Here is a 24,391-nt window from a genome sequence, read left to right on the forward strand (position 1 = left end):
TGACAAAACTACAAGTTTGTGTAAATAGTTGGATAGCTATATTTAGAAAGGCTTGATGTATTCATCTTCACAACCTAATGAACGGACATCCTATTCCTCCCCCCCAAAGTATACTTATGGACACATTTCACCCTCCTGTTATTAATAACGCAAATGATGCACAGTCAGATGAAAATAAAAACACTTTATTAAATCAATAAAATAACAATCCCAGATTGCCAGCAAATATTTTAAAGTAAACCAAAGAAACTGCACAACCAAACCCAAAGCAGGGGTGAGAAGGCTGTGCAAAACACACAAACTACAGAAATAATGACAAAACATGAAACATTTAAATATTTACAGAACAAACAAATGCAGTGCGCTAAGAGTAGTAATAACTTAGTGGGTTTAGCATTGTGTTGCAATGCAGGTGAACGTTGCATGTCTGAATATGTCAAACGTTTTCTCAAGTGCAAGAACTAACAACTTAACAGCAGTCTCATTTCTTTTCATTTAAATTTTGAGACGCCCCAAATGTATTTCCTGCTAAAAGTATTAGTACTGCATGAAACATTTGATTCAAAGCAATGTATTTTACTTGGCTCCCCTCTCAGGTTAGTGATAACAAGAACAATGAAAGTTATGTGAATGAATAAGAACATAGGTCATCCTCATCATTGCAGCAACTTAGTTATTTTCCCCCCTTTACTGTAGATCTGGGGCTCTCAAATGTACTCAAATTCTCTTTAAACAGCCATCTCTGCCGCATTAAATGGAATACTAATCATCTTTTTGTTGTTAGGGGTACATGCTAAAACACAATTTTTGACCCTAATAAAACACAAGCTCAGATAATAGCACTTCTAACATAATGAAAACAGTCCAATAACCTTTGTTTGTAAAACCAACAAATGTATAAAATGTGCTTGTGAAACAAAGGCATTCGAAAACAAGGTGCTCACTTCACACATTCTTCTTGTCAGTTCGATTCAATTGATTGACTTCTCTAACGACACAAATGAATGACCCGTAAACTATTGCAGCTGACAACTAGGCTATTCATCAACTGAATCTTGTCCATTGCTTCAGATCACTATAAAATATAATGACAACATCCCCAAGTTACTCTTTCAAAGACTACCACTCTGTAATTACTGGACAGACAAACTGCTTATCTCTGTCACCTTACAAGAAAACCAACCAACTTAATGTTAATGACAGTAAAGATGGGTGCATACGATTAGTAATTAACAGGCGAAACTTCCACAGGGCTGCAGTTCATGCAGTAGTTCCTGCAAAAAATGGCCTATCACAAATCAATATTGTGAGTTTCCCTGTCCTGCAACGTGGTTTACAGGCACAACACACGGTGTGTGATGCAATAAGGGCAGGGAGTAGACCTAAGATGATATCAAGCAAGACCTCTAACCTATCTTATTCTGGAGAGTATGAGAAATTGTGGAAAACTAAAACAAAATGACCAGAAGAGCTCATCCTTAAACCTGTGGCAGAGGGATAGCCAGAGACACGGCACGATGCATACAGCCAAGCCTTAGAAGGACAAATTACAGTGCTATGTATAGATATACAGAAGCTGTTACATTTGTTATGCAGTGTGTGCCTTCTTCCTCAATGTCCCATCTCCTACACCCATCATGCTCCACCATCATGGCTAGCCCAAGAATACTCTCCAAGCCTCTCTTTTTTTGTGTTCCAGTGTCCTAGTTCTATGTCAAAGAGACTCAAAGTCAATGACATTGGTCAATCAAAAACGATGGTGTTTGTAATACAAACATTTTGAATGAGTGCAGTGTCAAGACTACCTAGACATTTGCCTAGAAAACAAGTGAAGTGAACCATACAAATTTGGTTATTATCGGCGGTATAAGATAATGGTATCCCAGATGATGGACTTGCTTTTTATCTCAAGTTTCTCTTGGCTTTCCTCTTCTACTTACTCCAGAAACACTCCACCAATCACATCAAGGCCCAAGCAAGAAATCTGGTTTAACAATCTGTTCGACGCTGACTAACAATGGGCTGGAATTTACACCCCATTTCATGTTGACTAAATGTTTGTTTTTCTTCAACTCCACTTGATACCAGTCCCTTCACTTCATAACATGATTTATCAACTTCCTCTTCACTGGGCTGGTGCCATAGGATCCAGAGAATCCTTTCAACCCCTTATTTTCCTTGTTTATTCATTTTCCCCCACCTAAACAATAAATCCAGTACTCAAATGAAGAACTGCTTCAAAGTCGTTTTCCAGAGAAAACGCAGGAACCAAAAAAGAAAAGGGAAAAAAAACCTAATGCAGGAAGAGTAGTCAACAATGCTATGTTTCTCTTCACAAGAATCTTCTTAAAGAAAAAAAGACCTCTTGCGTCTGCAGAAATCGTTCTTAGTGATTTTAGCAAAATGAAAGAAAGGGCAGCAGCTTCCTCCTCACTTCTTTTTGTCCTTTTGTTTCTTGTCGGGCTTACGGGTCTGCTGATCTGTCATGTTGCGGGGCATGATCAGAACGCTGCCGTCAGCACTGTACTGGAGTGAGTACTCGCTGGGGGGGTAGGGCCGGCCCTCCTCATCCCGAAGCTGGGTGAACACTTCCTGGTAGAGGCTTTGCACTTTCTGCTTCATCTGACGGATGGAGCGAATAAACTCCATCTTCTCCTTCAGAAGTCGCGCCTTGTCACGACGCATGTCGTGCACCCCTTGCTCCAGGTTGATGATGGTATCCAGCTTGCGCTTCCGGCAGTTCTGGGCCGCCATCTTGTTCTTGCCACGTCTACGAATGTCGCGAACTAGGGCCAGTTGGGCCTCGCTCAGGTGGTGCTTGGACAGAAGCTCGTTGAACTCCTCTACAGGCAGATTGATGATCTTCTCATTTGAGAAGGGGATCTTCATGGCCCGAGCCCGGCGCTCATCGCGACTCGACTGTTTGTCCAGGAAGTCCTGTTGGGGCTGAAGCTTCGACTGCTTCTCGCGGCCCATTTTCTTGCCAGTGGGAATCGGTAGCTCTGGGTGTTCATCTAACGGGGAAGACAGTGGTAAATTGTAAGTGTGATTGTGGTTGATGTTGTCAAGCTCAGGGAGCCCATGGAACTGGGAAGGGTCTTGATAGCTCATGCGGCAGAGCTTGTTGAATTCGGGTTGGTAGCCCCCCACAGCACCTTCTTCTGGTTCCACGGTGACTGACTCAGAGTCAGTGCTGTATCCCACAGCCCCTTCCTCTGAGAAGGTGGCAGAGGTGGAGGAGGAGGAGGCGGCAGAGGAGCAGGAGGTCTCAGAGCTGCTCGGGGAGACCGGGCTGTGACTGGAGTCCAGGGAGAGGCCTGAGTCTGAGTCGAGTTCATCCTCCAACTGAGAGGCCTGGGCCTGGCTGAAGCCCTCCTCCATCGCCAGGTCCAGCAGGCTGATCTCATCCAGCATAGACTCCTCCAGCAGACTGCTGAAGGGGTCAGGCAAAACTGGGGTCGAAGTGATGTTGTTGGTGCTGTTTAGAGGCGGTGGGAGAAAGAGTCCAGTCAGGTTGGTGGCTCCGAATGTAGAGTTGACGCTGGAGGAGTTGACGCTGGAGGACATTCTAAGCAAGGGAGGGCGTGGGGTGCCAGTGCCATCAATCTCTGGATTGAAAAGCGTGGGAAAATCCTGACTGCAGCTAGGGAGGGAGGCCTGGTGAAGGCTGACATCTTGGTGGATAAGGGTGGAGGAACGAGTAAGTCCAAAGCTTTCAACCGAGCCTGACTCAGTTGTGCTGCCACTGGTATTGGCACTGTTGGAAGTAGTGCTGAGGAAGGAGTTCTCAGAGGTGTTGTTAACCTCCATTTCCTTCAAAGAGGAAAAACCTGGTTAGAGAACATCTAATAACAAAAATATATATTTATTGGGAGAACCAGTTGTGATTAAAGCACAAGTACAAACCTGTAGTTCCATGATAGCCATGATGTCTTGCCACTGCTGCTCCAGGTCCAACTGGGGCACAGGCTGGGGCAACGGGGGAGGCAGTGGCAGCCCCAGAGATGTGGATGGAGCTTCTTCATTGGCCACTGCAAGCTCAGCAGTGACTACAGGGGCTACGAACTGATAAGATGTTTACCTTAAAAATTATCTCACAAACATGTTGAGATTATAATAGACCATAAAGTCAATCTACCTTTTCTAATATCATGGTTTGTTTAACTTAATTTAAATGAAGACATTTCTGTCTCCTGAGACAACTTGCAAATGTCTTTACCTCAGGAGATTCTTCTCCGAAAGGGAAGGTGGCCTCAAGCAGCCTCAGGCATTCCTGCAGAGACAGTGAGGTCTGAGAGCCAAGGCTTGTGAGCTGAGGGGGAGGGGCAGACAGCACAGAGGTCACTCCCTTAACTATCAACTGCAGTGGACACAGGATCATGAAACACAATCTGTGCCCTTAGCTACCTGCTCTGGTATGCTTTCCCCTGTCTCTCCATCCACAGGCTGAACCTCTTGAAGGTTCACTCCGTTCCTCCAGCTCTCCTGTGCCTCTGTCCCTTCCTTCTTCTCCTCTGGGCTGAGCTTCTCCGCCTCGCTCTCCTTCTGGCGGCTGCTGTAGTTGAACACTTCCCGTCCTGCACCAAGGTCGATATCCTGTCGCCACAGGATGTCAATCAAATCAATGTCCTGAAAAAGACATGTCAGATGAGAAAGATGTCAGGACTACAAAGAAAAGTGCCCTCTTGATTGAGTTGTACACCATCTTGTCTTACACAACTTAATTCTAAATCAAAAGCACGTCAAGGAGAGAGAACTACTTGACTGTGGTGCAATTGCCAAAAGATGGCTTCAGCTGTGATATGGTTGGCTTTACATGATATTTTCATCCTCAGGTAGGTCAACACGTGGCGATATACATAAGATTTAAACTTCAGATCATGTAACTTGAAGCTAAGCCCACTGATTCAACTGTAGCCACTTAATTACCATAAAAGCATGTGATTCCACTCCAGTGGGAGACTCTGTTCATTCTAGAGCTTTAACAATGGCTTAGTGTTTGGCCTAAAACCACAATGCGTCTTGAGTGGTGGTCCTGTGACTATTAGGGGAAAGAATGATTCTAATGTAGGAAAAATGACATTATAATAATGCAGATTACACAATGCCAGAAAAAACTTCCATTTGATTACAATTGTGTTTTATCAAGGTTCAGACATACAATGGGTCTCTGACAGCTAAATACAGTAAGCTCCTAGTAATATATCCCTGTACATTACGATAGACGTGCCATGCCTCAGCTTGCCCTAGTCTTGTGATCCTGAGTAGAGGTGAGATCATTGCATGCTTTCTTACCTCTTTGGTGAGGTCAGCGTTGCCCTCCCTGTTGCCCTGCTCCTGGCTGTCCTCGGGGGCCACAGCTCCCAGGGTTCGGTCCTCTCCACTCAGATTGTAGGTGGACTCAGGTGCTCCGCCGCCCCCCCTCATGACCGGGGCTTCGGAGTTGTTCACGTCCTCCAGGCCGGTCCCATTGTCCAGGGTGATGCTGGGGCTGGGCTGGCTGGCGGCGGACACCACAGTCTCAGGGTCGCGGTGCACCAGCCACGTGCTCAGTTCTGGACTGGGCACTGACAGGCGATCTAGCTGGCGCACCTGGTTCAGCAGCCGGCGGGTGGTAAAGAACTGGTCGAGGTCCACACTCTTGGGATGGATGCCATACCCGTCCAGCGTGTTGCGGAGGTTGTGGAACTGCGTCTGGGTGTAGGCCGAGCTGGGGCCTAGGATGATCTCTCGCAGTGGGGGCAGTTGATTGCTCAGGTAGGTGTCCAGGTCCACCCGCACCCCAATGAGACTCAGGAGGATGGTGAACTGAATCAGGCCCTCTGTGAAGTACTTTTTCAGGTAAAGCATTTCTTTACAAAGGAACAAAAAGTGAAAGTAAAAAAAATAAGTAAAAAATAAATAGAAACAGAAAAATTGAGTTCCACAATAGTTGATATTGAGATTGACTGATAAAGAATGAAAGTATGAAAATTGCAGATATGACAGAAGTGAAGAGCGACTTTTGGTGTTTGCTTATGATGTGAATAGAATGTAGAGGGTTTCTGTGGTCTTGTATGGGAGTCCAATATCAGTCAAAGGCTGAACTGTTTTCTAGGTCATGTTTTGGTCTTCCCCATTAGTAAGTCCTCCCATATCTGCACAGAGAGAGAAAGAGAGAGAGAGATCAAGGACAAATTAAACATCCTTTTCTAGGTGTTGATGCCTTTAAAATGTAATGACAAGATCAAAAAAAATATGAACTTGAGTAAATAAGTTTAGGTCAACCTGAGCCTGTGTTCTACCATCAAATTTCACTTAGTCACAGAAAAAAAGATTACATTACATAATGTCAAAATAATATTTCATAAAAGCTGCAGAATGCATCAAACATTGTTTAGGCCAAATGAAATGTGAGTATGGCCTTATAAGTTGAAACAAATAGGCTTGTCAGCCACACATGTTTTAAGATGACCAAATTCACTGATAAAACCAACATGAATTGCCAAATAAAATGCACACTGAACTCGTAACCATAAACCAATCATATGCACTGCCAGTGCAGAGGCAATAAATGAGATAACAAAAAGTCTCACATTCCACATATTTCTATGGGAGAGAACAATTAGAACCCTACTTCTTAGCAGCAAACCATTACATCTTCACTTTCTATAGCAGTGGTTTTTCCTCCTTGGGGACCTCACACCTGATTCCAGATGTCAACTAATCATAAAACCCTTGACTAGGTAAATCAGGGGAGCTAGTTCATGACTACAACTAAATTGTGAACTGGAGTCCCCACGGAAAGGTTTAATGGCCACTGTCTCTAGAGGACACACTGCACCTCAACCCCAATTTAAGATGAAGACCAAATAGACAAGCCAACCTGACAATGCAGAACAACTGAAATGGATCACCAAGGCCAGTGCAGGAATAGATAGTTGTGAAGGTGAAAGAGGGAGGGTCTCTTGGGTTCTCCTCCAGTAGCTACGCTTCCTGACACCCATCCCTAGCGGTCTCCCTCTCACCCATCCCTTGCAGTCTCCCTCTCATCCATTTTCTTTTCAAGATCTCCAGTTTACCGATGTATACAAAATAACATTAAATTAATACCAATAAAAACGATGCATCAGTTTATACATCAATAGTGTTTAAAAGTAGGCAACCTAACAAAATCATAGCTAGCATCCAACGGTATTTATCGTCCTGACTCCAGTGGGAAGTGTTGATAGCGCTCACTTCCGCTATCAAGCAACCTCCCTAGCAACAAGTGGCGCAGTGACAACAGACAGGCTGGTGAACCATTAACAAAACAAGGGCACAAGCACAACATGGGATCCTCACAAATGTTTGCCAATGGGAAAAGATTGGGGCGGGAAGTTGATGTGACAGCAACGGGGAAAGATAAATTGCTAAAATGTAACGTTAGTTAGCTAGCTAACGTAACGGTTACAATGTATTTTAAACAATGTTTTGTATTGCCAATCAAATAAATGTAGACACAAGAAGCAGATAATCCATCTGCTAACTTTAAGTCGCTTGTCAAAAAACACAAGCACAATTAGCTACAAGCTAACGCAATCTAACGTTCTGTAGCTAGCTAACAAAGCTAGTTGGCTAGCTAGCTAAAACCTATTTCATACTTACGCGTGAAGATTTTATACATTTGCCTGTATGCCCACAAGTCGGCCAACTTCTATAACCATTATCTGAATCCAGAAGAGTTCTCTCATATGTGTTATAAGCATTACCCAAAGTCATTATCCACCCTTTCCCCCCATTGAATGGCCCACCATGACTTGCAATATTTCCAATTTTCTAGCTAGCAGCAGCGCGTCTGACGCCAAAACAAGGCTTCCCACAGAGCATGCGTAGAATATTCTAGGGCGCATGTTTTCATCACAGCAGTGAAAATCACCGAATTTAATCCCTGGCTTCACAAATCAATTAACTTTAGTTAGACTGAAAAAAATTCAACTTCATGTCATATTATAGATTTAAAATAGAAATCGAATACAACAATCAGCCCTTTCTATACAATGAATCGATTTTTGTGGGCTAAACGTCAAATTCGTTTCAGAAATAGGATGGGGCTAGGCCTATTAATTATATAATAATTCACACAGAAAGTGAACAACTGGTTTCACAATTATGCATAGGATATTATGCCTGTGGAACAGCATGTGTTTTATATAATGTTTGTCCTCTTATTTTAATCCCCAAACTGCTGGATGATCCAGGAGATAAGATATACAACTACCAACATAACTTCTTAAGAATGCCTGATAAATTGCTTAGAAATATATAACTTTTGATTGAAACTTATAATTTTTGTAGTTGAGGCTTCACATGCAGGGTAGCCTAGTGTTTAGAGCGTTGGACTAGTAACCGGAAGGTTGCAAGTTCAAACCCCGGAGCTGACAAGGTACAAATCTGTCGTTCTGCCCTTGAACAGGCAGTTAACCCACTGTTCCTAGGCTGTCATTGAAAATAAGAATTTGTTCTTAACTGACTTGCCTAGTTAAATAAAGGTAAAATAAAAATAAAAATGCACTTCAAGTTATAGGCTCATTTGTTACAATTAACCTTTATTTAACTTCGCAAATTAGTTAAGAACAAATTCTTATTTACAATGACAGCCTAGGAACAGTGGGTTAACTGCCTTGTTCAGAGGCAGAATGATAAAGCTACCTGACACCCCTCATAGTCATATGGCTCATTCATTACACGTTATATCACACCTTTTCCCACAGAGACCACGCCATAGGGACAAAATCTTGTGTGAGCTTTTGTGTGTAGGCCTAAATACACACGTGTTCCTGTAATTTGTGTTAATAATACCATGGTATATCTGGCATAGGGTAGGTTTACCCCTAGAAATAGAATTAAGGTTTTCCATTATCTGAATCAAAAGCACTATTTATTTGTCAAGTACATTTACACACAAGTCAGATTTTTACTTGGTGATACCTGTATGTTGCTGCTTGTGGTAGACAACATTTAGAGACATAATACAGACAGCGGAATTTAAACAAAGTCTACGTACTACTAGGTAGATTGAGCATAGAGCTATAAGAGAATGAACAGTCATCATGGTTCTGTCAGTAACTCCTACTGTCCCCCGTGAGAATCAAACCAACAACCCTGGCGATGCAAGCGCCATGCTCTACCAACTGAGCCAGACGTGACCGCAGATGTGGTAATGCAATATAGATGACGTCTGTAACGTGTTTGACTATGATTGTTTTTAATGAGGGGAAAAAAATCAGCATTTTGTATTATTGTATCATTGTGGAATGACACGTAAATACATGTTTCTAACTCTACTGTCTGTATGTCTTTACAGTGTCTGCCATGTATCCTGCTCTCGTGTCCAACTATCACTCTGAGTCTGAAGCAGTCAGTGCATAACACAACTTTGTAGTATCAAGGCTCAGGAAAAGACCCAGATACAGACAGTTTCGAAGTAACAAAAGTTTATTACAGAAACAGGGGGGCAGGCAAACGACAGGTCAAGGGCAGGCAGAGGTCAGTAGTCCAGAGCAGAGTCCGAAATGTACAGAATGGCAGGCAGGCTCAGGGTCAGGGCAGGCAGAAGCCAGTAATCCAGGGTGGTGTGACAAGGTACAGAACAGCAGGCAGGCTCAGGGTAGCTAGAAAACAGGAACTACAGTAGAGCAAGACAGGAACACGGGTAAAACACTGGAACGCTAGACGAAACAAAGCGAACTGGCAACCGACAAACAGAGAACACAGGTATACGTACACTGGGGATAATGTGGAAGATGGCAACACTTGGAGGGGGGTGGAGATAAGCACAAAGACAGGTGAAACAGATCAGGGTGTGACAGGTAAGGGTTAACCCAACAGTGAGGTAGTGGAACAGGAAGAGCAGTCCAGGACTGTCCAAGTTGGTTGAATAACCTAATCTTCATCTCCACACCATCTCCAATTTATGAAGTTTATTGGGATAATTCATACTTTCATAGGTTTTGTTACTCAAAGAGACCTCCAGTTAATTTCCACAGAGACAAAATCGGTATTTGAGTAAAGGACAATGGATTTTTGTGAGTGATCATGATGGATGGATGCTACCAGATCACAAGAGAGCACATTTAAGCAGGCAAAACATCCACTGTTTAATTAACGTTTAAAAAAAAATGTTTTTACAATTTATTAAAAGTTTAATTAAGATTGGATTGATACATATCCAGGATGTGGACAAAAAGTTGTTAAAAATAAAAAAAATTATCACAGTTATCAACTTCAATTTGGCTTGCAGACATTGCTCCAATGCATCATGATGTGTCATTAAATCTATTTTGGAGAGCATACATGCTCTTTGTATTTTGTGGCACATACAGTAAAGCCATTGTAATACACTATGAATACATATTTCTCTTAGTCTTTTCTGTGAATGTAATGGTCTTTTTCTAAACTATCAATCAACCAGTATTTCAAAGAATGCATCTTCTTTTCAAGAAAATATGTTTATGAACTATCAATTTGTAGCAAATTAACTGAAACTGTGACGAATTTCTCAGTTACATCACCACACAAGCATATCATCTCTCAACAAAAGTATTGCTTTGACTGTTTAATGCAATGCATACATGCATCAAAAAAAGTATGCTTTGATAGTGTCAATAATTATAATAGAAAGAAAAAGGAATGAAAATACTCTTCCAATTCTTATTGGTAAAATCAAAAGTAATTTTCTGATTATCATCACCCAAAGTGACGTATTAGGTAGCAAAAGGTACAATGTAACTTTGAGAGGGATACAAATCATTATCGAATCATTCACGGCTACAACTTAACAGTGCCACGTTACGCCTCAGTGTATAAAATCCTCACTCCCTCTCTCTGTTTTGGCATCAAAGGGAATGTCTTCGCACGATGGTTCTGGAGTAGAAGAAATACAGCAAGCGTCCCATCCTGCGTTACCCTCTTCGGTTTACCCAGGACACTTTCACTTATCAGTCTTCCCCAATATTTTGAACACGTGCAGTATGCTGGCCACAGTTTTTCTGCAAGGCAGTTAATGGAATAGAAATATGAGAAGGAAATCAAAGGCGAAACGAGTCCTTGACTACGAAAGTGAAGAAGATGAAGACGGGGCTCAAAAAGTAGATGTAAGCTTTGTAAGAGTAGCCTATTGTCATAAAATGTTTTGATCTTAAAATATTAACAACTGTGCTGTGAGTTTGAATAAACGTGTTTTAACTTTATCATGCCATAACTGTCTAAAAGCATGGGGCGCAGAAAAGAAGAAAACAGATGTATCTTGATAAAGAGACAGTCGAAGAAAATTCTTTATCCTCAGTCGGCTTCCAGAAGTGGATACGGGTTTGTTACATATACAGTTACATACTGTATATCTTGAAACATGTCTATTCTATAATAAATGCACCACCATGTATGGCATATGTTGTTGTTAGCTGTGATTTGACCAATGGACACTAGGCTTGGGGTGCAAGCATGGAGAACAACTGGGTAAAACATGGTATGAAATTAACTGCTTCTCCATTGAACAAAAGGCGGCTCTTTTTTGGACTGAGTGTAGTGTGCATTTATATGTTTTGTTACTTTATGTCACAACTTCAAAGTAGTCATTTTTTTATGTTTTCCTGTTATAATGGGTATCTCATGAAATAGGCTTTGAAAGTTACTTGTCAATGTCTTATTTCAGAGAAAGTTCGTAATGGTAATGAAATAGTTAAACCTTTGGATGATTGTATACAAACTTTGAAATCCTATTTTTTTACAGGCTTTTGAGCTGGGCAGTCCTAACTTGTATCACATGAGGGACAGCAATTCCAATACAGAGGTAAGCCTATACACACACACAACCCACTCTTTCTGTACAGATGTGGACAATTTGTGATGTGATGTTATCTTGAACATTCCTTCCAATATCCAACATCCAATTCTGATTTTGCATGGTCATGGCAGGAGTCTGAGTTTCTGCAGTCATACTCAAAGATGAAACTAATTCCTATGGTGATTTGCATGCAAAGAGAGATGGAAAGCTTGAAAGACCAAATTCAGTGTCTTACAGGTGAGGGGATTAAAATGAATGAATGAAATCCTCTTGAAACTTTACACATTTGATCCAGAGTGAAGTTAAATGTTTAGGACATTTTGTGTGGATGACTCAACAGCTTGTGGAGAGCTGTCCAGAAACCTCAAAGCCCTGATAGAAAAGACCCAGAGGTGGTCGAATGAGGACAGCAAGACATCTGTCCAAGCATCACGTCCTAGCCTAACTGTAGGACTTGTCAGTGGAGATGCCATGACCCCAGATTTACTGGCCTGCCCAACTGGGATGAATGGGCAGTGGGAGAAACAGGGGGCCTTACCCCAGAAACTACACAGGCACCATAGGGATGGACTCTTCACCAAGGTACAGATAAACCACTACACTGATTTTTGGTCATGTTCAAGAGGCACGAAATGGGATAAAACATTTAAATAAATGGATGAGGTTCTACCAGAAATAACACTTATTTTCATTTTTCTGATGGAATATTTGGTGTAAATTTTTTTTAAAAACTTGACCTCCTCAGTAGGGAGCGCAGGTTTGGCCCTGCCTCTTTTGAACTGGTTGTCAGTCCCCAAGTCTTACATATACACATCTTATTTTGTCCTCAGTTCATTACCCCAGAGTTGTTGGAACGGTGCAACACTGGCACTACAGCTCAGAAACTGACCAATGACCTGTTGCGAGGGCTGTATGAGAGGGACTGCCTAGCATCCCACTCCATCTCAGGGCTGGTGTACCACAAGAGGTCTCAGACCAAACCTGCACTCCCTACTGAGGAGGTCCAGGCCATACTGAGTAAGCAGTCTTTCCCTCAACATACCTTATTGGGAGACATAATAAAGACAGCACAGAACACTGAGGTTCAGTGCAAAATGCATTATTAGGCTAATGTTTATTTGATTATTGTTTGAAAAAGATAGTTGGAATGTCTTAAATAAATATCTACAATCGTTGTAGCCTTTGGTTTTGACTTGCATAATAACTGTATTGTCAATGTTTCCTAACTGTTCCTGACCTAGTTTTCTAACCTTCAACCACCTCTATGAATAGACGTACATGAGAGAAAAAAACACGTGTTATGCACAACTGTAATAATTTCTGTTTAAGGGAGTTCCGCACGCAAATGTACATTTCATGTGACTATTTCCAGGGACAGTTCAGTATTTTTTTCCTGGAAAGACAGATGTGGAAATTAAAGGATACATCCGGCAGAAACTGCAGAACGAGGCGAAGAGGCTGATGAAGAAGCCTCCACTGTTGGGTAATATGGATTCCAGCTTTGACCTCCCCTGCCCCAGAACGTAGTGTTTAACATGGATTTTGTTGAGGATCAAAGGTGCAATATCTGATTATGGATAATTGACAAATGTATGGAGGTAATATTTAACTTTTTTTTTTTTTTTTACTTCAATGAACCATGTTTGACTGCTGACGTTTGTGAGAGGTTGAGATTTGAATAGATGATCATGCAGAACGCAAGTTTATCCTCAGTTCAGTCAAACATGAATTCAAACTTTGCATTCACCCTGGCCTCTGGTTGCTGTAGATCTAGATAAAGCATAATACTGTAGCATATGTGAACTTTATGTCCCGATTATAAATAAATGCCAATTGTTTTTGAATTTTGTATTTTTAAGATAGTCATTTGCAAAACATTGGCCCTTGCAAAATCAATGCTGAACGAGTGTTAGCACATTCTCAATGCCTTTGAAAATTAACTGTATGATGAGCCCCATGATGAGTTAGTGTTGTTTTTTTGCAATGACAACCTGATAGTTGATTGGATTGAACAAAATATATCTGGAAATTTGAAGTTTTTCCATTATCCTGCATTATCAATAAAATATATTTACTATATTTTAAAGAGGGTATGTATGTGCACAGACAATGCCAGCAGAGAGAGCTGGTGAGATGAGAGGTGATCAATGACCAAGGAAGAGTGACAACAGCAGGGGACACTGAGCCAGTTGCCTTGGCAACCCTAGACTTTTGGGCTACAGAGGCCCAACATCTGTCCACTCCACTGCTAGAATTATCAGTATGCTTATAATACATTCAAATCAAATCATATGTTATTTGTCACATGCTAAGTAAACAATAGATGTAGACTAACAGTGAAATGCTTATGGGCCCTTCCCAACAATGCAGAGAAAGAAAATATAAACAATAGAAAAGTCATAACACGTAATAATAAAGGTAATAATCAAATCTAATTTTATTAGTCACATGCACCGAATACAACAGGTACACCTTACACCTTACAGTGAAATGCTTACTTACGAGCCCCTAAGCAACAATGCAGTTAAAAAAAATACAGATAAGAAGAAGAAATAAAAGTAACAAGTAATTAAAGAGCAGCAGTAAAATAACAATAGCGAGACTATATACAGGGGGTACCGGTACAGAGTCAATGTGCGGGGGCACCAGTTAGTTGAGGTTATATGTACATGTAGGTGGAGTTATTAAAGTGACTATGCATAGATGATAACAGAGAGTAGCAGCGCTGTGAAAGGGGGGGTGGGGGCAATGCAAATAGTCTGGGTAGCCATTTGATTAGGTGTTTTTATGGCTTGGGGTAAAAGCTGTTTAGAAGCCTCTTGGACCTAGACTTGGCGCTCCGGTATCACTTGCCGTGCGGTAGCAGAGAGAACAGTCTATGACTAGGGTGGCTGGACTCTTTGACAAATTTTAGAGCCTTCCTCTGACACCGCCTGGTAGAGGTCCTGGATGGCAGGAAGCTTGGCCCCAGTAAGGTACTGGGCCGTTCGTACTACCCTCTGTAGTGCCTTGCGGTCGCAGGCCGAGCAGATGCCATACCAGGCAGTGATGCAACCATGCTCTCGAAGGTGCAGCTGTAGAACCTTTTGAGGATCTGAGGACCCATGCCAAATCTTTTCAGTCTTCTGAGGGGGAATAGGTTTTGTCGTGCCCTCTTCACGGTTTGTAAGATGGCACCGGAGAAGAAGGCAAACGTTTTACTTGCCCCCAACCGATTGTGTTTTTTTGTTTGTGTTGTTTGTAACTTGTTTTTTTTAAACTTATTTTGTACATAATGTTGCCACTACCGTCTCTTATGACCAAAAATAACTTCTGGACACCAGGACTGCGATTACTCAACACGGACTGGCAAAATCCTTTTTTCCCTTTAACGAGTCTGACGAGGCCGCCGCAAATTATATACTGCTTTCTCGGGAACAGCCCAGATACCCATGATTTGCGTGAAGAGGAGGTGGAGAAAAAGGGGCCGGAGGGCAGGCTGCCTTCTGAGAATTTGTAGGCGATCGAATAAACCCCAACTTCCTTCCATTCTGCTTGCAATCTTTGGGCAATAAAATAGATGACCTACGCGGAAGATTAAACTACCAACGGGACATTCAAAACTGTAATATCTTATGCTTTACGGAGATGTGGCTGAACGACGACACTATCAACTGCTAGCTGGTTATACGCTGCACCGGCAGGATAAAACAGCGGCTTCTGGTAAGACAAGGGGCGGCGGACTATGTATTTTTGTAAATAGCAGCTGGTGCACGATATCTAAGGAAGTCTCGAGCTATTGCTCACCTGAGGTAGAGTATCTCATGATAAACTGTAGACCACACTACCTACCTAGAGAGTTTTCATCTATATTCTTTGTAGCAGTTTACATACCACCACCATCAGAGGCTGGCACTAAGACAACATTGAGTGAGCTGTATTCTGCCACAAGCGAACAAGAAAACGCTTACCCAGAGTCGACACTCTTAGTAGCCGGGGACTTTAATGCAGGCAAACTTAAATCCGTTTAACCAAATTTCTATCAGCATGTTAAATGTGCAACCAGAGGGGAAAAAAAAAACTCTGGACCACCTTTACTCCACACACAGAGACACAAATAAAGCTCTCCCTCACCCTCCATTTGGCAAATCTGACCATAATTCTATCCTCCTGATTTCTGCTTACAAACAAACATTAAAACAGGAAGCACCAGTGACTAGATCAATAAAAAAGTGGCCAGATGAAGCAGATGCTAAACTACAGGACTGTTTTGCTATCACAGACTGGAACATGTTCCGGGATTCTTCCAATGGCATTGAGGAGTACACCACATCAGTCATTGGCTTCATCGATGATGCCGTCCCCACAGTGACTGTATGTACATACCCCAACCAGAAGCCATGGATTACAGGCAACATCCGCACTGAGCTAAAGGCAAGAGCTGCCGCTTTCAATGAGGGGGACTCTAACCTGGAAGCTTATAAGAAATCCCGCTATGCCCTCCGACGAACCATCAAACAGGCAAAGCGTCAATAAAGGACTAAGATCAAATCAAACTACACCGGCTCCAATGCTCGTTGGATGTGGCAGGGCTTGCAAACCATTACAGACTACAAAGGGAAGCACAGCCGAGAGCTGCCCAGTGACACGAGCCTACCAGATGAGCTAAACAAATTCTATGCTCGCTTCGAGGCAAATAACACTGAAACATGCATGAGAGCACCAGCTGTTCTGGAAGACTGTGTGGCTCTCCGCAGTGTCTGGCTCTCCGCAGCCGATGTGATTAAGACCTTTAAACCGGTCAACATTGGCAAGGCCGCAGGGCCAAACGGATTACCAGGATGTGTACTGCGGGCATGCGCTGACCAACAGGCAAGTCTCTTCAATTACATTTTAAACCTCTCCCTGTCCGAGTCTGTAATACCAACATGTTTTAAGTAGACCACCATAGTGCCTGTGCCCAAGAAGGCTAAGGTAACCTGTCTAAACAACTACCGACCCGTAGCACTCACTTCTGTAGCCATGAAGTGCTTCGAAAGGCTGGTCGTGGCTCACATCAACACCATTATCCCAGAAACCCTAGACCCACTCCAATTTGGATACCGCCCCAACAGATCCACAGATGATGCAATCTCTATTGCACTCCACACTGCCCTTTCCCACCTGGACAAAAGGAACACCTATGTGACAATGCTATTCATTGACTGCAGCTCAGCGTTCAACACCATAGTGCCACCATCAATAAGCTAAGGACCCTGGGACTAAACACCTCCCTCTGCAACTGGATTCTGGACTTCCTGCCCCCAAGTGGTAAGGGTAGGTAGCAACACATCCGCCACGCTGATCCTCAACACAGGGGCGCCTCAGGGGTGCGTGCTCAGTCCCCTCCTGTACTCCTTGTTCACTCATGACTGCACGGCCAGGCACAACTCCAACACCAGCATTAAGTTTGCAGATGACACAACAGTGGTAAGCCTGACCACCGACAACGACGAGAGCCTATAGGGAGGAGGTAAGAGACCTGACCGTGTGGTGCCAGGACAACAACCTCTCCCTCAATGTGATCAAGACAAAGGAGATGATTGTGGACTACAGGAAAAAGAGGACTGAGCACGCCCCCATTCTCATCGACGGGGCTGTAGTGGAGCAGGTTGAGAGCTTCAAGTTCCTTGGTGTCCACATCAACAACAAACTAACATGGTCCCTGCACACCAAGACAGTACCGAGTCGGTGTGCAGGGGTATGAGGAAACTGAGGTATGTACATATAACTAGGAATAAAGTAACTAGGCAATAGGATAGATAATAAACAGTAGCAGCAGCGTATGTGACGAGTCAAAAAGCTTGTGGGAAAAGGGCCAATGCAGATGGCCAAATAGCTACATGGACTAACTATGCTGAACAAAAATAGTAGGCAGGGAGCTTGACCCCAGTGATGTAATGGGCAGCACACACTACCCTCTGTAGTGCCTTGCGGTCAGATGCCAAGCAGTTGCCTTACCAAGTGGTGATGCAGTCAGTCAATATCTCTCAATGGTACAGCTGTAGATGCCAAATATTGCCAAATCTTTTCAGCCTCCAGAGGAAGAGGTGTTGTCGTGCCCTCTTCACAACTGTGTTGGTGTGTGTGGATCATGATAGATCTTTAGTGAACTTGAAGCTATCGTCCCACTCCACTACAGCCCTGTCGTTTCGAATGGGGGCGTGCTCAATCCTCCATTTCCTGTAGTACATGATCAGCTCCTTTGTCTTTCTGACATTGAGGTTGTTGTCCTGGCACCACACTGCCAGGTCTTTGACTTCCTCCCTATAGGCTGTTTCATTGTTGTCTGTGACCAGGCCTACCACCGTCGTGTCGTAAGCAAACTTAATGGTGTTAGAGTCGTGCATGGCCACGTGGAGGATATGTTATTTCCTACCGTCATCACCTGCGGGCGGCCCGTCAGGAAGTCCAGCATCCAGTTGCAGCGGGAGGTGTTCAGTCCCAGGGTCCTTAACATTGTTGTGGAGGCTGATTAAAATTGATTTCTATAAAATAATCAAACTTGACTAACTAACTAATGAGAAACTTTAACATATTTACATGAAATTGAGATATTGTTCTAATGTGGGATTGGTTTGATAAATGTTAAATTCTCGTCTCCATTGGATTTTTCTGGGGAACTGTACACACTGCTTATCACCACCATCTAGGGTATTTGCATGACAATAACATGCATCGATATTGGGATACAGTGCAGATCATTTCAACAATACTGACTCAGCCTCAGCGTTATCCATAAGTGGTGTTCTTTGTCTGTGTGATATCAAAAGAAACCCCTCTAAGGACATCTACCCTCCTCTCCCTCCCCTTTATCCATCTGTTGAGATTCAATGATACTGGCCATTAGCCTCTCAACCTTGCGATCTTCATGAGTTTTGGGAGTGTGATTATGCAGCTAGCTGCCCAGGGGTGAAAAGGAGATCACAACATGTTAGAATCTTAGGTTGCAGTAACAAAGAGCTCAAGGAGAAAGCTGAGGTTTAGATCAAGAATTGTGTAACGGTAGGGGGAGTTGACATTGTGCATCTCATTCAAGTGCAGAATGTGTATACTCACTCCTGAGTGTTCTTATTTCTGTTTCACATCTATCTTGCCTAGCAACATTAGGAGCGGTTTAAAAACAGGTACAACAATGTCAGTATATTATTTGAAGAGTTGTTTACAGCAGATAATGAAAAAAGTATTCATAACAACACACCTTTACATCAAATCAAACATAATTTTTTTTCTAGGGAGCTATGGCGATTACACAAATCTGGGTGAACTACAACAGCTACACATTGACTCCCATTAGGTTGACAGGCCGGTTGTTGTAGCGTTTTGAAATGTCCGCTTCGATCTGTAAAACACAACACAAGTCACAGGTCAGGTGGGTCCCACACTTGCCCGTCGTCATTGTAATCTACCAGACAGAGACATACGAGAGAGAGACAGATGGACAGTACCAGTTTGTGGAGTTGGTGGGTGCGCTGAGCCAGGAGGTCGATGCGGGGCTCCAGGGTGGCCTGCTCTTCCAGAGCTTCCTGTCTCTTCTCGGCCAGTGTGGCCCGCTTCAGCACGAGGATGTCTGCCTGCTTCAGCTTCTGCCTCAGGACCTCCGAGACACGCTCCACGTACCTGGGACACACACACCGCCTCAGCATGGGGAGTTCCCCTGAATACCCTTTACAAGGAACCAGCTAATGGCAATACTGGTTGTTGTAGAGGTTTGAGAAGATGATAGAGATTACTTTTTTATTTATCCGTTATTTTACCAGGTAAGTTGACTGAGACCACGTTCTCATTTGCAACAGCAACCTGGGGAATAGTTACAGGGGAGAGGAGGGGGATGAATGAGCCAATTGTAAACTGGGGATTATTAGGTGACCGTGATGGTTTGAAGGCCAGATTGGGAATTTAGCCAGGAGACCGGGATTAACACCCCTACTCTTACAATGAGTGCCATGGGATCTTTAATGACCTCAGAGAGTCAGGACACCCGTTTAACGTCCCATCCGAAAGACGGCACCCTACACAGGGCAGTGTCCCCAATCACTGCCCTGGGGCATTGGGATATTTTTTTAGACCAGAGGAAAGAGTGCCTCCTACTGGCCCTCCAACACCACTTCCAGCAGCACCTGGTCTCCCATCCAGGAACTGACCAGGACCAACCCTGCTTAGCTTCAGAAGCAAGCCAGCAGTGGTATGCTGCTGGTAAAGCAGGGTGGTATGCTACTGATGAAGCTGACAGTTGTAGTGTTGTGTTGAAGACTCACCGTGGCGAGGCCTGGATCATGAAGAGGTGCTGCATCCGTAGGTTGGTCAGCCGTTCCAGCAGGTGGCGCACCTCAGCCAGCATCTCCTGGATGCGCTGGCAGGTCTGCCCCTGGATGATGGAGGGGGCCAGCTGGAACTGACACATGGCCACCACATTGCCCTCCTCTCCCATCTCACTCTGCCGCTGGGTCAGGAATACCTCCAACTGCCCAACACACAACCACACTGGCTCAGTCTGCGCTCTCATCTCCAGTCAGTAAACAATGGTGCGCTAAGACCAACTCGCCATGTACATTGCAATCTTAAGACGGTAAAAGGTAATACTACGCACTTCAATACCACGCATTTCAAAGCATAATCTGATAAATGCACAATTACAGTGAGACTGGCTTGTCAAAATCTTTCAATAGAGTTGTCATACAACACCAGAGGGTTGTGCATTAGAGCCGGATGGTTACCTACCTCCATCAGCTCGTCGATGTACTGGCTGCGGGTCTGTGGGGTCTCCAATATTGATAGAGCATCCTCCCCCCTGGCCACACCCTCAGGACCTGGTCACACGGCCATAGTTTACGGTCACATTTCACATTCTTAATGTGCTGCTACCATGCGGAAGATACATTGCGCAGTAGAATTTCTGAAACTTTTTTTTTGTCTACAGCTACAGTTATAAAAAGGTAAGAATACTCACAGTCCGTGCCCATATCTAAGATCTCAATTTCTATAGGGGTTTCACTCTCTCCCCAATCAATGACACCTGCATCTGTGCCCTATGGAGGGAAAAAACACATGGAGAGATAAAAGGCATCTTATGTGCCTCAAGCCACAAAGAGGATTAGAAAGTAAGTAAGAAAATAAGATTCATGGCAAACACTAAAATGTTCATACAGAAATGTATGAAGAACAAAATGTATGTTCTCTTAACTCTTACCTCAGAGCCAGGCTCCAGGCTGATGCCCCAGTCCACTCCTCCATCCTCCACCGTGATCATATCTTGTGTCCCTTCTGTCCCTGTCCCACACCCCAGGTCACCCCAGTCAATCTGAATGGACAAAGAGATATAGTAAGACGTCATGCTGACGGTGTCTGTAACAATGAATTGTGTGTGAATTTAAAGTTAAGAGGATATTTTCAAATGCCCTAAAAGTATTTTACACTAGTTTCAAGATGCAGCCCAGACACTGGCATCTTTTAGACCAACTTATAAAGATAGAGTGTTTGTAAGATCAACAAACCGTTTCCTCTGTGACCGTATCAGGGGGCGCCTCCTCCATTACAGGCCTCTCGATGACCGCTGGTGCTTTTCCAGTTCGCCACTCATAGAACGTGGGGTTACCTCTCTTTTGGGCGAAAGTCAGCATGGGCAGCACTGGCTCATCCCTGTGGCAGGACGACACACTCTTACTCAACAACTGATGCCATTCAAAAAGACGTACCCAACCAGGCCCAGTGTTTTCCACAGAACCTGGAAGGGATTTCACACTCACCAGTCACAGAGAAAGTTTGTGAAGGCTGTGTAAAGTTGGATTTGCTCCTCTAGCTTGGCTGTGTCCCTCCCCACTTCCACAAGAGTCGTTGGTAGATCCTTCACCAGAGCCTGCAGTTCCCGAGCCACATTTTCCCCCTGGGAGATAAATAAATTGTGTCAGCCAGGCACAGGGAAAGTGTACCATTTTAAATACAGAATATCACGCTGCACCCTTGCCTTGAGGTATGGATCAGTGTACCTATTCATCAGCGTAACACATATGCATATGCTGTACCTCTGTTTTCACCACATGCATACCACAGCGTTTCACTCTGTGTGTCCTCACCATGATGCCGTACTGCTTGCAGCCTGCGTAGAAGCGCTCCCTCAGGTCCGCGGCAGAGCTTTGGCACTCAGTCTCTCTCCGGCTCAACTCCTGCTGAAGCTGCTGGGCCTTGGCTACCTGCTTCCTCAAGGCCGGACCCTCATAGCTCACAGTGCGGCTCAACAAGCTGGCCACCTCCGCTGCGTCACACAACGGGGAAGAGTCAATACTCAGTCACACTCAGTCTATATTCAAATCTTAGTTCATACATCCATCAGTGTTCCTCCATCCCGGTCTTGAGCATGGACCCACAGGGTACTGAGGCTTTATTCCAACCCAGTTTTACGAGAAAAAAAACTAAATTCCACTAAACTACAAATCATTCAACCATTGAATAGCTGAAAAGCCTGCACACCCTGTGGATCCCCACGACCAGGATAGAGGGCCACTATTTCATCACACACTTACCCAAGTTAACATTGTCTGCCTCATAGATGAGCCCACTATTTCATCTCATACTTACCCAAGTAAACATTGTCTGCCTCATAGAGGGACACTATTTCTTGCCAGTCCTGCAGCAACAAAACAGAGAACACTGGTTTGTAGATGGCTACTTGGGGGATAAACGATGACAAAAACAACTGTCAGACATTGTATGTCACTTCACCTTCATCCTCTGAGAGGAGTATCTGCCAAAGATGTTTTTGGAAGAGGCCTCAGTCCCCCTCAGGATGTCCACTATCCTCAAGCAGTGGAAGTAGTGGATGTCTGCAATAACAAAGGACAGCACTATTATATTTTGGTATGTCAATGGCAAGTACCAGACATCTGCGTTTATCTGAATAGTCGCTGTGGAGCAGTCAGGAGAGTGAGGGACTTACAGGACCCCGAGAGAAGCTCCTTGATCTCCTCGTTCTCTGGCATGTCCTGCATCGCAGCGTTGATCTTCTCCCGGATGCTCATAACAGCACTCTGCCATTTCAGACTGCAGTGTCGTCGGTCCACCAGCCAGTCTACAGGGGATAGCTGGTTAATGTACCGCTACAGAAATCCAAAGACTCGTAGAAAAATGTCCCATTCATTACTATATCCAATCTTACCTAAAAGCTTACTAGTCTGTATGTCAATAGGAAGATTTTGAAGATTCTGTTGAGAAGATGAGGTTAAATGTTAGCCTAATAACGTTACTTGAACAGCTGCATTTAAGAAAGGGGAATTGTAGCTCCTACATTTTCACGTGAACAGTGGCAGCCATAGGAAAGTTCAAAGTGAAAGTCTAGATATAAACAACCGCATATGGATGGAAAGGAGTGTTTTGACAATCTGTGAGCATTGACAGCTAACTAGATGCGTTAGCTTGTTATCAATATATGGATATATATATATATATATATATATATATATATATAGTAGCGGGTTCGTGTAAATTACTGACACTACCGTGCACGAATTAATCTGCGAGGACAAGATAATGGAGAGCAATTCATCAAAATATTTACTGGTCGACAGTTCAGCAGAAGTAACTAGAGACCATGCAGGCCAAGCTGAACAGTCTTCAAACCATTGTTCTGAAGAAAAACAACATATATTCCTACATGTACCTCCATCGCCTCTTCAACTGTTCATGGAATTGTTGGATTTTTATTATTCTTGGCACATTGCAGTTATATTTCTGCGATTTCTTCAAGTTAATCCGCTATTCCACTATTTACACCCAAAACGACACGTTACCAGACGAAGGACCAATAGAAAAACGTGATGGTAGGAAAGCGAACTTTCATAAACCAATGGAATTGTACCATACTTAGGACTGATTCTAATAGGTACATATTTTAGTTCCGGATTGGATGACGTCTACCAACAGAGGGCGTTGTACCCTCAGGTTTAATTTATGTCTTGAGCTGATATTAATCAGGGCTCAATCACGGGCTCAATGCAGGACTTTGGAATGAAACAATTAATTTATTATTTAATAGCCTACCAGCATTGATGAATCTACCCAAACACGATCTACATCACCAAGTGGCCTAGATATGGTCATAGTTTACTGTAAGCAAATATTTCCCAAGTCATGTTGAATGTTATTCAAACTTGCAAAGCAGGCCTGGGAATGAATTCCTTGTCTGTGATTTCTCCTCTGACTTTGAGCAATGGTGACACATTGTATTTCTCCTCTGTGGACAGGCTATTAATTCAGAAGTTGAATGCACATTTATTTTTGTTGAGGTCTTTTCAACTGTCAATAAGAGTGTCCCTAATTGAGTCTTTGAATGAAGAGATGGAGATAAAAGGGTCCAGTTTGAGTGTTTTTTGCAGCTCGTTCCAGTCGCTAGCTGCAGCGAACTGAAAAGAGGAGCGACACAGGGATGGAAACTGGAAAAACATTGTTGCAAACATAAGGATATCAATGATCCAATCACATTAGTGAAGACAAATTATTACCATGTCACTTGTCAGTGTTTTGTTTCAGCATATTATTCCAATGATATGGCTATAGCCATGAGAAAACATGGCTTAG

The 24,391-nt window shown here is 43.4% G+C and overlaps 3 protein-coding genes across 6 annotated transcripts; 1 reads left to right on the top strand and 2 right to left on the bottom strand.

The window, feature by feature from the left end:
• Positions 1-164: 164 nt before the first annotated feature.
• nfe2l1b (nuclear factor, erythroid 2-like 1b) lies at positions 165-7,855 on the bottom strand. 3 transcript variants are annotated; one of them, XM_024386664.2, is made up of 6 exons: positions 7,627-7,855; positions 5,296-6,137; positions 4,408-4,629; positions 4,220-4,273; positions 3,907-4,065; positions 165-3,813 (listed from the first exon to the last, which is right to left on the bottom strand). In XM_024386664.2, exons 2-6 carry the CDS (start codon positions 5,848-5,850, stop codon positions 2,431-2,433), a joined length of 2,373 nt encoding a protein of 790 aa, XP_024242432.1. In that variant the 5' UTR covers positions 5,851-6,137; positions 7,627-7,855; the 3' UTR covers positions 165-2,430. The 3 variants fall into 3 exon arrangements, with proteins under 3 accessions (XP_024242432.1, XP_024242430.1, XP_024242431.1); XM_024386662.2 differs by having other exon boundaries at positions 4,220-4,312; positions 7,627-7,853; XM_024386663.2 differs by lacking the exon at positions 7,627-7,855 and adding an exon at positions 6,866-7,200 and having other exon boundaries at positions 4,220-4,312.
• A 2,908-nt stretch (positions 7,856-10,763) lies between these two features.
• Positions 10,764-13,872, top strand: si:ch211-194k22.8. Of its 2 annotated transcripts, XM_042305386.1 has the most exons (7): positions 10,764-11,114; positions 11,233-11,328; positions 11,750-11,809; positions 11,935-12,040; positions 12,144-12,385; positions 12,634-12,820; positions 13,176-13,872. In XM_042305386.1, the coding sequence occupies exons 1-7, from the start codon at positions 11,037-11,039 to the stop codon at positions 13,328-13,330; spliced, it is 924 nt and encodes a 307-aa protein (XP_042161320.1). In that variant the 5' UTR covers positions 10,764-11,036; the 3' UTR covers positions 13,331-13,872. The 2 variants fall into 2 exon arrangements, with proteins under 2 accessions (XP_042161320.1, XP_024242072.1); XM_024386304.2 differs by lacking the exon at positions 11,233-11,328 and having other exon boundaries at positions 10,766-11,114.
• A 5,077-nt stretch (positions 13,873-18,949) lies between these two features.
• cdk5rap3 (CDK5 regulatory subunit associated protein 3) lies at positions 18,950-23,625 on the bottom strand. Its single transcript, XM_024386661.2, has 14 exons — positions 23,475-23,625; positions 22,974-23,019; positions 22,755-22,886; positions 22,541-22,641; positions 22,397-22,445; positions 21,895-22,073; positions 21,568-21,704; positions 21,316-21,460; positions 21,012-21,122; positions 20,772-20,850; positions 20,543-20,631; positions 20,080-20,285; positions 19,270-19,441; positions 18,950-19,163 (listed from the first exon to the last, which is right to left on the bottom strand). The coding sequence occupies exons 1-14, from the start codon at positions 23,478-23,480 to the stop codon at positions 19,098-19,100; spliced, it is 1,518 nt and encodes a 505-aa protein (XP_024242429.1). The 5' UTR covers positions 23,481-23,625; the 3' UTR covers positions 18,950-19,097.
• Between the last annotated feature and the right edge of the window lie 766 nt (positions 23,626-24,391).

This window comes from Oncorhynchus tshawytscha, linkage group LG24, assembly GCF_018296145.1.
Source record: "Oncorhynchus tshawytscha isolate Ot180627B linkage group LG24, Otsh_v2.0, whole genome shotgun sequence".
Taxonomy (NCBI): domain Eukaryota; kingdom Metazoa; phylum Chordata; class Actinopteri; order Salmoniformes; family Salmonidae; genus Oncorhynchus; species Oncorhynchus tshawytscha.

Bases quoted from the DNA above. Each gene is read 5' to 3' on its own strand.
- nfe2l1b (XM_024386662.2), bottom strand. From the start codon at position 5,850: ATGCTTTACCTGAAAAAGTACTTCACAGAGGGCCTGATTCAGTTCACC. The intron at 4,630-5,295 runs GTAAGAAAGCAT...TGTCTTTTTCAG, and splicing joins ACGCTGACCTCACCAAAGAG to GACATTGATTTGATTGACAT. The intron at 4,066-4,219 runs GTAAAGACATTT...ACATCTTATCAG, and splicing joins TCGGAGAAGAATCTCCTGAG to TTCGTAGCCCCTGTAGTCAC.
- si:ch211-194k22.8 (XM_042305386.1), top strand. From the start codon at position 11,037: ATGAGAAGGAAATCAAAGGCGAAACGAGTCCTTGACTACGAAAGTGAA. The intron at 11,329-11,749 runs GTTTGTTACATA...ATTTTTTTACAG, and splicing joins GCTTCCAGAAGTGGATACGG to GCTTTTGAGCTGGGCAGTCC. The intron at 12,821-13,175 runs GTAAGCAGTCTT...GACTATTTCCAG, and splicing joins GGAGGTCCAGGCCATACTGA to GGACAGTTCAGTATTTTTTT.
- cdk5rap3 (XM_024386661.2), bottom strand. The intron at 20,632-20,771 runs GTGAGTATTCTT...CCGTGTGACCAG, and splicing joins CTTAGATATGGGCACGGACT to GTCCTGAGGGTGTGGCCAGG. The intron at 19,164-19,269 runs GTACTGTCCATC...TGTGTTTTACAG, and splicing joins CCCACCAACTCCACAAACTG to ATCGAAGCGGACATTTCAAA.